At 34.4% G+C, this 14,964-nt stretch overlaps 1 protein-coding gene across 5 annotated transcripts in view; it reads left to right on the top strand.

The window, feature by feature from the left end:
• The window catches only part of STXBP4 (syntaxin binding protein 4), a 163,927-nt gene that overhangs the window by 36,315 nt on the left and 112,648 nt on the right, over positions 1-14,964 (top strand). For all 5 annotated transcript variants that reach the window (XM_081272635.1, XM_081272634.1, XM_081272633.1 and 2 more), the window contains 2 exons: positions 3,236-3,332; positions 5,624-5,715. In XM_081272635.1, the coding sequence (XP_081128761.1) occupies positions 3,236-3,332; positions 5,624-5,715 (189 nt within the window). The remainder of the gene's footprint in view (positions 1-3,235; positions 3,333-5,623; positions 5,716-14,964) is intronic.

Here is a 14,964-nt window from a genome sequence, read left to right as displayed (position 1 = left end):
CCCCCCCCCCGCCTTTTTTTTAATGTAAATTAGATATAAAGCTGAAGATCCACAACCTCTACTTTCCTGTGAGTTGTGGATTTTTTTCCCACATTTTAGAAAGAAGATGAAATTGCAAAGCTAGAATGAATAAACATAGTATATATGTACTTACCCAACCTTTGCTCAGTCCTGTCTTTCTCATTGAAATCTGAAATTTGAACAGTCTAATTGTTCAAATGCTGACTCAATTTCTTTGTCATCCAAACTTTGCTAATTATGATAAATACTGTGCTACTTTGTGTATCTATAGCACTGACCATCAGTCAGTGTTTTATTGTACGATGAGCTTTTGTGTATCATGCTTTATCAGTGAGATCATGTATCTTTACCCATAGTACCTCCTTCTGTTTAAGTACCTGACTTTTGCTTCTAGGAGAGGAAAGATTTATTTTCTCATCTATCACTAAGTTCATGGCTGGCAGAAGTACCTATAACAAAAAAGATTAACAAGAGAAATAGATACACATTTATTTAATATGAGTATGAATTTTACACGGCACAGAAGCCTTCAGCAATGAAGACCCAAAGAAATAATACAGTCTGTATAATTTTATGCTTATGTTTGGGATGAAGGTGAACAGTCATGGAAGAGTGTTGATTGGATAAAGGGGATATGGCTTAATACTAATAAACTAAGGGAACTTAGAAAGTCCTGTTTGTTCAGGGTTTTCATTATATCCCTGTGTTTTAAGAAAAAGGGATGTATATATCTAAATGACCACTAAATGCTTCAATAAAAGTTCAGTCTTGACAGTACTATGAGAAATATTTTTAAAAGCATATAGTAGATCTAAAATGTATACAATGGGAGATTGTGATATAGTGACAATTTTTAATGATAGATCATTATATATAATGAAACTTAAATTTGTGCAAAAAATACATGATTTATATAAGCATGTATTGGCATTATGTTCATAGTAAAAGCTTGACAAATTAGACACCAAGTTAATAGTGTTGCTTAAGCAGTAGTTCTTAAGGATGGGAGTATGATTTTTCTCCTCAGGGGACATTTGGCAATGTCTAGGAAGTTTTGATTGTCAATATTGGAAGACTGCCTCCAAATTAGTAATCAGTAACAAAAGATACATCTTAAAACTCTATGAAAATTTAAAACATATTTTAAATAATTTATGAGTCAAAAACACTGCTAATGAACATGAAAAAAAAATGTTTATTCTCACTTGTAATTAAGGGAATTCAAATTAACAACATAATATTTCATATCCAACATACTGACAAAAATGAAAGTGTAAAAACAGCAAATGCTGTTGAAATGTAGAAAACAGGAATGCTTATATACTATATGTATGCATAAGTTGGGACAACCAATGTGAAGAACAATTAAACAATACCTAATAAAGTGGTCACTGAATTATCCCTAAGACTTAGCACTTTCTCTTCTAAGCATATACTGTGGAGAAATTTTCACACATCTACAAAAGGAGGCATATATATTTTGCAATCAAAATAAAAATCAGAGTAACTAAAGAGTCCATCAATCAGGGAACTTTTGGATAATACATTATTACTTATAGATAATAAATTACTTATGAATAATAAATTATATGTATCATACATGAAATACCATTTACAGTTAAAATAAGTAAAACTAGTTTTACAGATAATATTGAGCAATTATAAAATCATAAGGTTAAGGTAAAATAAAACTAATTTGTAGAGTTAATACTTTTAGATTATACTATTTATGTAAGATTTTAAATGCATAAAATTAAAGTGCATATTACTTAGGGGATACATACTTAATATATAAATGACATTAAAGTATGAACAGGAAGATACACCAACCTTAGGATAATGGTTGTTGCTTAAGAACAATAAAGAAATTTTCAATTAAATTAATTTTATTTCATATATTTATAAATTTCAAGCAAATACATGATATATTTGATGACATCCAGTACATTGAGTTTTTGTATTCTCTCTTTTTTTTTTTTTTTTTTGAGGGTTGGTATTTGGAACATTTTTATAACTGAAGAGGAAAACACACAAAGCTAAGAATTATTATTCCGTGTACACAAGGCAAATACTTAGGACTTCAACAGGGCAGACAGATGATGCTAAGAAACTTTTGGAAGAATCTTTCCTGATATTCTGCCTCCTGTTTCCTACTTTCATTGTGCCCAGTCAGATTGTGTGCCTGGGGATTAACTAGTTGCTTTTTGAAATAGCACACCCTGCACACTATGTTAAATTATGTATTGTAGTTACTGTATTTGTTCACATCTTATTCTCTCCCTCGAGACCATAGAGTCTTTGAGGGTAGGGACCATATATCATGTCTATCCCTTGTATTTAGTTTTGTACCTGACAAATAGTAAATACCATATAAATATTTGGTGAATGAAATGAGGAATGAGTGAACATATTACAAAGGCAGAAGAAATTTGTAAGGAATAATTACCAATATTAAACTACCTACCTTTTAGTTGTGATGTGATTGACAGTATATATTGTTTTTGCTAGAATCCTGTACAATGGATAAGATATATCTAATATCTAATATATATATATATATTTATGATAAGGTATATGTACTATCTATCTATATATATATATATATATTTATTTATGATAAGATATACACACACACACACACACACACACACACATATAGAATCCAAAATAATAGTGGTTTTATTTCTCTCACACCAAGAAGCCTGAAAAAATGTAGGCCAGGGCTGACATGGAGGCTTTATGGTGCAGGGGACCCACATTCAACTACCCTTCTATTTCACCATCTTTATTGAGGTACCTCATGAACCAAGGTAACTGCTCAAACTCCATCAGTATTTCCTTCCTCCTATCTTCTTTCTTCTTTCTCTTTCCTACCCCTTCCTTTTCTCCTCCCTGTCTTCCCTTCTTTCTTTTTTCTTTCTCTCTTCCTTTACCTTATGAAGCCAAAAGAGAGAAGGAAAAGGAACAAGAAGTGCTTAATTCTGCTTTGGAAAAGAGACTTTCTAGAAATGGTCTCCAGGACTTTGCCATATATTTCATTGGCTAGTTACCTTTATAGGCAGTTAATCCATAAATAGCATACTTTCCTTGGCTATTTGGTTTTGATCACTGTTCCTAATGTGGATTTTTTTCACTGGGTTGGAAAAATTGCAATGAAAAGTTTTATTCTTTGAAGATTTGAAATCTTGCTTTACATGAGGCCTTTTCCTTCCAGGCTCTAAATTATCTTGGTATCCAGCCCACAAAGGAACAACACCAGGTCCTGAAACAGCAAGTACAAGCAGACTCAAAGGGGACAGTGTCATTTGGAGGTAATATTAGGTTCATCATGTATATCACAGGAACTCAGTGAAGAGTTACTGTGACCCATTTTCAGCAAGCATGTCTGTTCTTTAGAAGGAGAGAATGAAAAGTAAAACCACATTGATTTAAAGATCCTTAGTCTCAGTACTCTAAAAATTCTGGTAGTTAATAGCAGAAAGGAGAACTTTATTAGAACCTTTCATCTCTAAAATATCATTATTCTATCATATTCTTTTTAATTTTATATTTATTGCATAAAGATTGCTTTAATAATAACAAAAGAAGCAAAGATAATATATAGAAGTCCTGATTTACTACTGTGAGATTAGTTCTAGTTCCTCTTTTCAGCTAGAATGATATAAATATATTTATAGTGCTACATAATTATTTTTATTAGAGACAACATAATTTACCACTTAATTGACAAACTATAATATTAAGCCTTTCTACTGTTGGGAATTTTGATGGTTTGTAGTATCAGAAGCTAATACTATAAATCTGTATTTATTATTGTGAATGTATCCCCTTTCTTGGGATAAATCCTCACAAATGACTTTGATTTTCAGTGCATATTGGTAAGTTATTTTCCAAAGACATTTTACATATACTTGTTCTGCTATCAGTAATGTTTGAATGTTACAATTTTTTTCCATCTCTGGTGGCATTAAGTATTTCATGTTTTTCTTATATGGTGGATGCCCCATTGAATCATTTTAAAAACATCTGTTATTACTAAAAAGAAAATCTGCCCTTTTTTTTGAAGCCATAAAAAGGGTAATTTTGGTCTCATCTCCCCTTGAAAATCATGCCAAAGTAATAAGAACAAGAAACAGAAATGCATATATAACCAAAACCACAATATCTAAGGACAAAAGTGGATAAGGAAAGTACAGTAAATGAATTAGTGGGTAGAGGCAGGTAAAGCCCAAGTATTCAGAGGTTAAATAAAGTCACAATAGAGAACGTGTAGATTTGACCCTTGGGAATTAGAAGCATTTAGGCAGCACATTTGAAACAGGACTGTTAGAAATGTTCCTAAGAAGAATTATAGGTGCTGTTTCTTGCCCCTTCTCAAGCAGGCTAGCAACTACCATTCCCTTACACCTACAGGGAAAAAGAAGTTTATTTCCTTGAGAAATTAAAACAGAGAGATTATGGCCCTATAATTGCCAGCAGCAAAGAAATTTGGGGGAGTGTATGGTGAGTCATTACTCACAACACACACCCAGATTGCTCCATGGAATTTACAGCAGTGTTTATAACTATAGGCAGGAGATTGTAGGATTCTGTCTGAAGAAGCTTAACCAAAATGTCAGCTGGCCACTCGATTGCCCTGTAGTTTAACCTACCAATTGACTAGCCAAGTTATGCATAACAAAATTTCCAACTAACTTTTTTAGTGCCTGATTCTTAAATATATTATTATAACCAATGGTTACCAGACATTTGGGGAAATCCTCCATCAGAAAATATAGTTCAAAGTATCAGACAAACAGGAAAAAAAGGAATTTGAAAGGAAGGAGAAACGATGAAGAGCCAAACAAGAATATCAGATAAACCATAATTAACATCTTTAAAAAGACAAATGAAGATAATGCATCTATGAAATAGGAGTACGAATTTGTAAATTAGGAATAATCAGAGAATATTTAAAAGAATCCTTAGAAATTAAGAAATATAATAGCCAAAATTAAAATTTTTGAGAATACATATAGTTCACTCTTAGTGTCTAAGAAAGCTACAGACTGCTGCTATTTATTTTCTCAGTGTCCATGGGCAGGTTAAGACAGTTAACTTGTGTTTGCCCCAATTTATTCATCTTTAAAGTGGAAAAGACAAGAAAACCTCCCTCCAAAGGTTGTTGTGAGGATAAAATTGCTAAGCACCATGCCTGGCATACAGCAGCTGTTACGTAAACAGTAGCTGCTGCTATTATTCTAAACTTCAGATTCTTCCAGCTAGAAAAGCCATAAGTCATAATATTGTCATATGTTTCAGGAAAAGTTCTACTTACAATAAAGAGTTGGAGAATTAAAGACATCTGTGATATGTTGCTTTATTATTATCTTAACTGAATTATTAGCTTTAGCAAAGTTAACTAAAATGAGATAAAACCAGTTTCTTACTTATTTGAATTTACATTTACCCATCACTTGGCAAATACAATTTTAAGATAAATTATGCAAGTTAAATCTGAAGCACTAGTTCTAATACATAGTTACAACTTTATATGGGAAAAGATGACATTTATTTAGATGAGGTTAAATGCTATGTTCTTACTGAAATGTGTTCATTTCAGATTTTGTACAGGTTGCCAGAAATTTGTTTTGCTTGCAGTTGGATGAAGTAAATGTTGGTGCACATGAAATTTCCAACATATTAGATTCACAGGTAGAGTATGCCCTATAGAATTATCTTGCCCTATAGAATTATCTTGATTCAGTTTTAAGTCACAGTCTTATGTTACAGATCATATATGTAGGCCTTTTAAAATTTTTCACTAGCTTTTTAAAAAATTATACAAATAATATGTTCTATCATAGCATGATAGCATACACCTATAATCCCAGTAACTTTTTGAACTCTGGCAAGTTCAAGGACAGCCTTGGCAACTTAGCAAGATCCCATCCCAAACTAAAAAACATAAAGGGCTGGTGACCTAGCTCAGTAGTAAAGTATTCCTATGTTCAATACCAGGACTACACAAAAGAACAACTTTCTTGGAGATATATATATACACACATACACACACACACACACACACACACACACACATACACACACATATATAAAACAGATTAATTTAAAACCAAAAGTAGGAGTTTTTTCAATCTCTTCCAGCCTCTTCTCTCCTTAGCTCCTCTACTCCCATATGTAAAGTCATGAGTATTGACAACTTGCCAATTGGAAAGCTAACTAAACAGATAAGTATCATGTGTCCATTCTAATTTGTTTAACACACCATAATATATACATGGAAGAGTGCCTCTATCATAAGTTTATATCCTTTGATATATTACAATCAGAACCAATCCCATGAAGCATAACATTAAATAAAGAAATACATTATCAGGACCCCGGGTGCTCTCCTACACCCATGTTCCTTTCCTGTTACTAGCAATAACGCCCCCACTCCTAAAAATCAGAGTAACTACTCTTTATTTTTCTAACATCATAAATTTGATTTTGACTGTTTTTGTGCTTTATATAAAATTGATTTTTTAAATTTATTAACTTCATAAGTATAAACTTTGGCATTTATACTATCAAATCTTTCAGTCCTTTTATGAATTTTTGATACTGTGTTATTATAAAAACACCTTCCCAATTTATATTACATACAATTTATATATTTTAATTAATTCAAAAGTTATTTTTGTTTATGCATCTGAAGCCCTTGTCCGGTTCCATTGTCATTTATTTAACAACCCCTCCTTCTGCACTTTGGCCATTGAATTGAAGTGCAAACTTTATATTTGCTAAATTTATATCTAGATAAGCAGATCTGTTTCTAGACCCACCACTCTGTTCCATTTCTGTTTGCTAGTTCATTAGTATTTTAATTACTGTAGCTCTATAATACCAGATTCATTATTATCTGGTATATTAGATAATTCTTAACTTTGATCTTCTAGATGATCTTTAGAATCATTTTGCTATGATAATAAAAACACATGGGACTTTTTTCGTTTTTGTTTGGAATTGTATTGAATTCAGGGGATGGTTTTGGAAGAATTGAAAATAACTTATTTCTTTACTCAGATCTTTGCTCATCTTTTAGAAAAAGAAAATTATAGCTTACTTCATATATATTTTGAGTATTTCTTTTTGGATTAATTGCTAAGATATTATAACTTATGATGCTATTGGAAATGGGATATTTATTTTTCATTGTTATATATTTAATAGATTAAGAAATATGATCATTTTCAGCTGCTTATTTTGGGTGATACCATTTTACCTGTCTCCCTTGTTCCAAGTGTTTTTCAGTTATTTTTCTTGGATTTTCTAGGTAGACATTTGATTACATTTTTGTCATTTCCACAAAATTGTACCTATTCTAAATACTATTGAATACAAGCAAGCAAAACTGAGTAAAAAATAATTTCTAAGATACTTTAATCATTTTACACATCTTAATTTTTTTTACCATTTCTATTTTTCTGGAAGAATCTTAACAATTGAAACTATTTCTTTAGAACTTGAAAATGTTTTATATGCAAATTGTCTAGGCCTAGATTCTTTCAGGAGAGGAATGTACTTCCTACTTTTAATCAGTATTATATAAGGCTATTATTCTGTTCAATTGTTTTGTTCTTTTCTTGAATATTTTGTAAATGTGTGTCTTTCTAGAAAAGTTCTTCTTTTATCAAAATACTCAAATTTACCAAAGATTAATATAGATTTGTTTAGATCTTTGATTTTGTTTCAAAAATATACTATATAATTTTTACAAGTAATTCCACCAATACATTTTATAGATCATATATTAATCATCATTTGGTATGTAATATTTCCACTTCTTTGCCTTTTTTGATGCTTATCTTGATCCTTTTTTTTGGCTTAATTTCTAAATAGTTTTTTCTTCTCTTTTTTTTTCCAGTTTCTTTTTTATTGGTTGTTCACAACATTACAAAGCTCTTGACATATTATATTTCATACATTAGATTGAAGTGGGTTATGAACCCCAATTTTACCCCAAATGCAGATTGCAGAATCACATCGGTTACACATCCACAATTTTACATAATGCCCTATTAGTAATTGTTGTATTCTGCTACCTTTCCTATCCCCTACTATCCCCCCTCCCCTCCCCTCCCATCTTCTCTCTCTACCCCATCTACTGTAATTCATATCTCTCCTTGTTTATTTTCCCATTCCCCTCACAACCTCTTATATGTAATTTTGTATAGCAATGAGGGTCTCCCTTCATTGCCATGCAGTTTCCCTTTTCTCTCCCTTTCCCTCCCATCTCATGTCTCTGTTTAATGTTAATCTTTTCTTCCTGCTCTTCCTCCCTGCTCTGTTCATAGTTGCTCTCATTATATCAAAGAAGACATTTGGTATTTGTTTTTTAGGGATTGGCTAGCTTCACTAAGCATAATCTGCTCTAGTGCCATCCATTTCCCTGCAAATTCTATGATTTTGTCATTTTTTATTGCTACATAGTACTCCATTGTGTATAGATGCCACATTTTTTTTTTATCCATTCATCTATTGAAGGGCATCTGGGGTGGTTCCACAGTCTAGCTATTGTGAATTGTGCTGCTATGAACATCGATGTGGCAGTATCCCTGTAGCATGCTCTTTTAAGGTCTTCAGGGAATAGTCCGAGAAGGGCAATAGCAGGGTCAAATGGTGGTTCCATTCCCAGCTTTCCCAGGAATCTCCAAACTGCTTTCCAAATTGGCCGCACCAATTTGCAGTCCCACCAGCAATGTACAAGTGTACCCTTTTCTCCACATCCTCGCCAGCACTTGTTGTTGTTTGACTTCATAGTGGCTGCCAATCTTACTGGAGTGAGATGGTATCTTAGGGTGGTTTTGATTTGCATTTCTCTGACTGCTAGAGATGGTGAGCATTTTTTCATGTACTTGTTGATTGATTGTATGTCCTCCTCTGAGAAGTGTCTGTTCAGGTCCTTGGCCCATTTGTTGATTGGGTTATTTGTTATCTTATTGTCTAAGTTTTTGAGTTCTTTGTATACTCTGGATATTAGGGCTCTATCTGAAGTGTGAGGAGTAACAATTTGTTCCCAGGATGTAGGCTCCCTATTTACCTCTCTTATTGTTTCTCTTGCTGAGAAAAAACTTTTTAGTTTAAGTAAGTCCCATTTTTTGATTCTTGTTATTAACTCTTGTGCTATGGGTGTCCTATTAAGGAATTTGGAGCCCGACCCCACAATATGTAGATCGGAGCCAACTTTTTCTTCTATCAGACGCAGAGTCTCTGATTTGATATCAAGCTCCTTGATCCATTTTGAGTTAACTTTTGTGCATGGTGAGAGAAAGGGATTCAGTTTCATTTTGTTGCATATGGATTTCCAGTTTTCCCAGCACCATTTGTTGAAGACGCTATCATTCCTCCATTGCATGCTTTTAGCCCCTTTATCAAATATAAGATAGTTGTAACTTTGTGGATTAGTCTCTGTGTCCTCTATTTTATACCATTGGTCCACCCGCCTGTTTTGGTACCAGTACCATGCTGTTTTTGTCACTATTGCTCTGTAATATAGTTTGAAATCTGGAATCACTATACCGCCTGATTCACACTTCCTGTTTAGAATTGCTTTTGCTATTCTGGGTCTTTTATTTTTCCATATGAATTTCATGATTGCTTTATCTATTTCTACAAGAAATGCCGTTGGGATTTTGATTGGCATTGCATTAAACCTATAGAGAACTTTTGGTAATGTCGCCATTTTGATGATGTTAGTTCTGCCTATCCATGAACAGGGTATATTTTTCCATCTTCTAAGATCTTCTTCTACTTCTCTCTTTAGGGTTCTGTAGTTTTCATTGTATAAATCTTTCACCTCTTTTGTTAGGTTGATTCCCGAGTATTTTATTTTTTTTGAGAATTGTGAATGGAGTGTTTTTCCTCATTTCCATTTCAGAAGTTTTGTCACTGATATACAGAAATGCCTTTGATTTATGCGTGTTGATTTTATAGCCTGCCACTTTGCTGAATTCATTTATTAGTTCTAGTAGTTTCTTTGTAGACCCTTTTGGGTCTTCTAGGTATAGAATCATGTCATCTGCAAATAGTGATATTTTAAGTTCTTCTTTTCCTATTTTTATGCCTTTAATTTCTTTCGTCTGTCTAATTGCTCTGGCCAGTGTTTCGAGAACTATATTGAATAGAAGTGGTGATAGAGGGCATCCCTGTCTTGTTCCAGATTTTAGAGGGAATGCCTTTAACTTTTGTCCATTCAGAATGATACTAGCCTGAGGCTTAGCGTAGATAGCTTTTACAATGTCAAGGTAAGTTCCTGTTATCCCTAGTTTTTCTAATGTTTTGAACATAAAGGGATGCTGTACTTTGTCGAATGCTTTCTCTGCGTCTATCGAGATGATCATATGGTTCTTATCTTTAAGTCTATTGATGTGGTGAATAACATTTATTGATTTCTGTATATTGAACCATCCTTGCATCCCAGGGATGAATCCTACTTGATCATGGTGCACAATTTTTTTGATGTGTTTTTGTATTCGATTCGCCAGAATTTTATTGAGGATTTTTGCATCTAGGTTCATTAGAGATATTGGTCTGTAGTTTTCTTTCTTTGAGGTGTCTTTGTCTGGTTTCGGGATCAGGGTGATGTTGGCCTCATAGAATGAATTTGGAAGAGCTCCCTCTTTTTCTATTTCCTGAAATAACTTGAAAAGTATTGGTATTAATTCTTCTTTAAAGGTTTTGTAAAACTCCGCTGTATACCCATCCGGTCCTGGGCTTTTCTTGGTTGGTAGTCTTTTGATGGCTTCTTCAATTTCATCCATTGATATTGGTCTCTTCAAATTGTGTGTATCCTCCTGACTCAGTCTGGGCAAATCATATGACTTAAGAAATTTATCGATGTCTTCACTATCTTCTATTTTATTGGAATATAGGTTTTCAAAATAATTTCTAATTGTCTTCTGTATTTCTGTAGCATCTGTTGTGATATTGCCTTTTTCATCCCATATGTTAGTAATTTGAGTTCTCTCTCTTCTTCTCTTCATTAGCATGGCTAAAGGTCTGTCGATCTTATTTATTTTTTCGAAGAACCAACTTTTAGTTTTGTTAATTTTTTCAATAGTTTCTTTTGTTTCAATGTCATTGATTTCTGCTCTGATTTTAATTATTTCTTGCCTTATGCTACATTTGCTGTTGTTTTGCTCTTCCTTTTCTAGGGCTTTGAGATGAAGTGTGAGCTCATTTATTTGTTGGTTTCTTCTTTTTTTGAGGAATGACCACCAGGCGATGAATTTTCCTCTTAAAACTGCTTTCATTGTGTCCCATAGATTCCGATATGTTGTGTCTGTATTTTCATTTATCTCTAAGAATTTTTTGATTTCCTCCTTTATGTCTTCTGTAACCCATTGATCATTCAGTAACATATTGTTCATTTTCCATGTGATGTAGGATTTTTCCTTCCTTCTTTTATCATTGATTTCCAGTTTCATTCCATTATGATCAGATAAAATTCATGGTATTATCTCCACCCCTTTATATTTACTGAGGGTTGCCCTATGGCATAATATATGGTCTATTTTTGAGAAGGATCCATGTGCTGCTGAGAAAAAAGTATATCCATTTGATGATGGTTGATATATTCTATATATGTCAGTTAAGTCTAGGTTATTGATTGTGATATTGAGTTCTATAGTTTCTTTATTCAACTTTTGTTTGGAGGATCTGTCCAATGGTGAGAGAGGTGTGTTGAAGTCACCTATAATTATTGTGTTGTGGTCTATTTGATTCTTGAACTTGAGGAGAATTTGTTTTATGAATGTCGCAGCACCATTATTTGGTGCATAAATATTGATAATTGTTATGTCTTGTTGGTGAATGGTTCCTTTTAACAGTATATAATGTCCTTCTTTATCCCTATTGATTAACTTAGTCTTGAAGTCGATTTTATTCGATATGAGGATGGCCACCCCTGCTTGCTTACGAGGACCGTGTGCATGGTATATTTTTTCCCATCCTTTCACCTTCAGCCTGTGTATGTCTTTTCCAATCAGATGTGTCTCCTGGAGGCAGCATATTGTTGGATTTGTTTTTTTAATTCATGATACCAGCCTATGTCGCTTTTTTGGAGAGTTTAAGCCATTAACATTCAGAGTTACTATTGATATATGGTTTGTACTTCCATCCATGTTTGATTGTTTATCCTTTTTTTAAAAAAATTTAGTTTGTTTCTCCATGATTATCTTTCCCCTCGCCCTCTGTCTTTACCGAGGCACTTCCTACTGATGGTTTTGGTTATTGTTTTTCATTTCTTCCTTGTGTAGTGTTTTGCTCAAAATGCTTTGCAATGCTGGTTTTCTGGCTGCAAATTCTTTTAAATTTTGTTTATCATGAAAGATTTTTATTTCATTGTCATACCTGAAGCTTAATTTTGCTGGATACAGAATTCTTGGTTGGCATCCATTGTCTTTCAGTGTTTGAAATACATTGTTCCATGACCTTCTTGCTTTCAGTGTCTGTGATGAAAAATCCGTTGTTAACCTTATTGGTTTACCCCTGAATGTAATCTGTCTCCTTTCTCTTGTAGCTTTTAATATTTTCTCTTTGTTCTGTATATTGGATATCTTCATAACAATGTGTCTTGGCATTGGTCTATTGTGATTTTGTGTGCTCGGTGTCCTGTATGCATCTTCAATTTGTATATCTGTTTCCTTTTTTATTTCTGGAAAGTTTTCTGTAATTATTTCATGCAGCAGGTTACTCATTCCCTTGGTTTGAATCTCTTTACCTTCTTCTATCCCGATGACTCGTAAGTTTGGTTTTTTTATGTTATCCCATAACTCTTGGATGTTTTTCTCGTGATTTTTTTACCAGCCGTTCTGAGTTGGCTAGACTCTTTTCAAGATGATATATTTTGTCTTCATTATCTGATGTTCTGGCTTATACTTGCTCCACTCTGTTAGTGATACTCTCAATTGAGTTTTTAATTTGGTTTATCGTTTCCTTCATTTCTAGAATTATTGTTTGATTATTTTTTATAATCTCTATCTCCTGATAAAGATGCTTAACTTCTTCTTTTATCTGTTTATGTAATTCATTCTCAATGTGTTCTTTCGCTGCGTGAATTTGCTGTCTTGTATCCTCTTTAAGGTTCCATTCCATCTGTCTAAGGTGTTCCTTGAGTTCTTTATATGACCATTTTTCTGATGACTCTAGGTCCTCCTGAATATTTAGGCTGTCCTGCATTGTTTGTACTCCTTTTCTTCCTTGCTTTTTGAAGCTGCTCATGTTACTTCTTGTTCTGTTTGACTGATGAGTTACTGTTGACTCCTATAAATTTATTAAATGCTTGGGAGGAAAGGTATTAGAAGGGAAGGGAAGAAGTCACTAAAGAGAATGAGAGTAAGCAGGTAGAATTCAAGGAACGGGGGATAAGATAATTGAAAAGAAATGAAAAGAGAAAAGAAGAAAAAAATAGGAAATAAAAAAAGAAAAAAATTTAAAAAAAATAATAAAAAAAATTAAAATTAGAATTAGAAGAAAAAAAATTTTAAAAAATTGTAAAAAAAAATTTAAAAAAACAACAAGAAAGAAAAATGAAAATGAAAGAAAAACCCGAATAAAAAAAGAAGAGAAAAGAAAAAAAGAAAAAAAACTAATAAATGCAGTCTTAGAGTTTGATTAACTTCTCTTCCAGTAGGTGGCGCTGTGCCCACCAGGCCAAGTTTCTCCTGTCAATACGCGGGAACCAATCAGTGTGCAGCAGCTCCTCCCAGACTGGGCGAGTCTCCAATCCTGAGTGCCTAGGGCCTCCTCTTGTGTCTAGTCACTTCCCACTTTTCCTGTAGCCAGGCCCCTCTCACGGGTGCTGCTCATCACAATACTGGCTACACGCCAGGTCTGCTGCTCCCGGGAGCCCTGCTTTCATGAACAAGTGGGCACACTCTTCCAGTTTGCCATTCCCTCAGACCGTAAGTTTGTAGAGCTTGGGGCTGAGAATCCTCAGCGAATTTTACTTGCCCTCCGATAGCCATGCCCCCAGTAGCTGGTGCAAGAGACCTCAGCTGTCAGCCCTGGTGGGAGCAGTAGTTCCGCGCCGCTGGTTCTGCGCCACCTCTGATTCCCTGGGTCTGGCTATCGTGCTCACGGGAAAGCTGGGAGGGGCCCTTACGGGAGAGCTGGGAGGGGCCCTTAAGGTTTCCCCGATGTGTGGAGAGGGAAGGCTAGGGAATTACACACCTGTAGCCGCAGGTTTCAATGAAGTTATCTCCTCCGCCGCAGTCTGATGACGTCAGTTCTCTGCCATGGTGGTATGTCTTGCAAATGGCGACAGTTCGTTTCCCTTTGCCGGACGACCAATGCAATGGGTGGGTCCTTACTGTCTCTCCCAAGCCCCTTTTCAAACCTGTGGCCACTACCTATGAAGGCTCGGTAGGCATTTACCTCCGTAGGATGAGAAGAGCTGACCAGTTGTTTCAGCCGGATGGATTAGTGCTGAGTCACAGCTGTTTGTCTGCGGGAAGCAGGCGAACGGGTGCTTGACTTCAGCTGATCCGGGCTCAGTGTGTTTTCTGAGAGGCCCAGACTGTTCGCCCCAGATCCACGTCAGCTCAGCATTGCCTAGTGATCCTGAGCAAACAGATTTCGGTTGTTTACGACTCCCTATGCCTGCACAGCTGAAGAGGTCAGAGACTTGATCTCTCTGCGCCCTCCTCCATGTTGGAATCCCCTCTAAATAGTTTTTTCTTATGCAGTTTCTTTTTGGTTACTTATTTTTAGTTTAATTCTTCTAAAATTAGAGACATATTCAGTGTGATATTAATTCTTTGACTATACATGTAGTGATTATAGTCAATTAAATATTCCCAATCTGTTGAAAAGAAAGTATATTCTGCAGTTTGGAGTACAGTGCTTCCCATGTCAATAAAGTCAAGGTTGTTTCATGGTTTCATATTTTCTGTTTTTCTT

This window comes from Spermophilus citellus, assembly GCF_964194105.1.
Source record: "Spermophilus citellus genome assembly, chromosome: 17".
In the NCBI taxonomy this organism is placed as follows: Eukaryota; Metazoa; Chordata; class Mammalia; order Rodentia; family Sciuridae; genus Spermophilus; species Spermophilus citellus.
The sequence above is the reverse complement of the archived record's forward strand: the minus strand, read 5'-3'. Positions and strand labels throughout refer to the sequence as shown.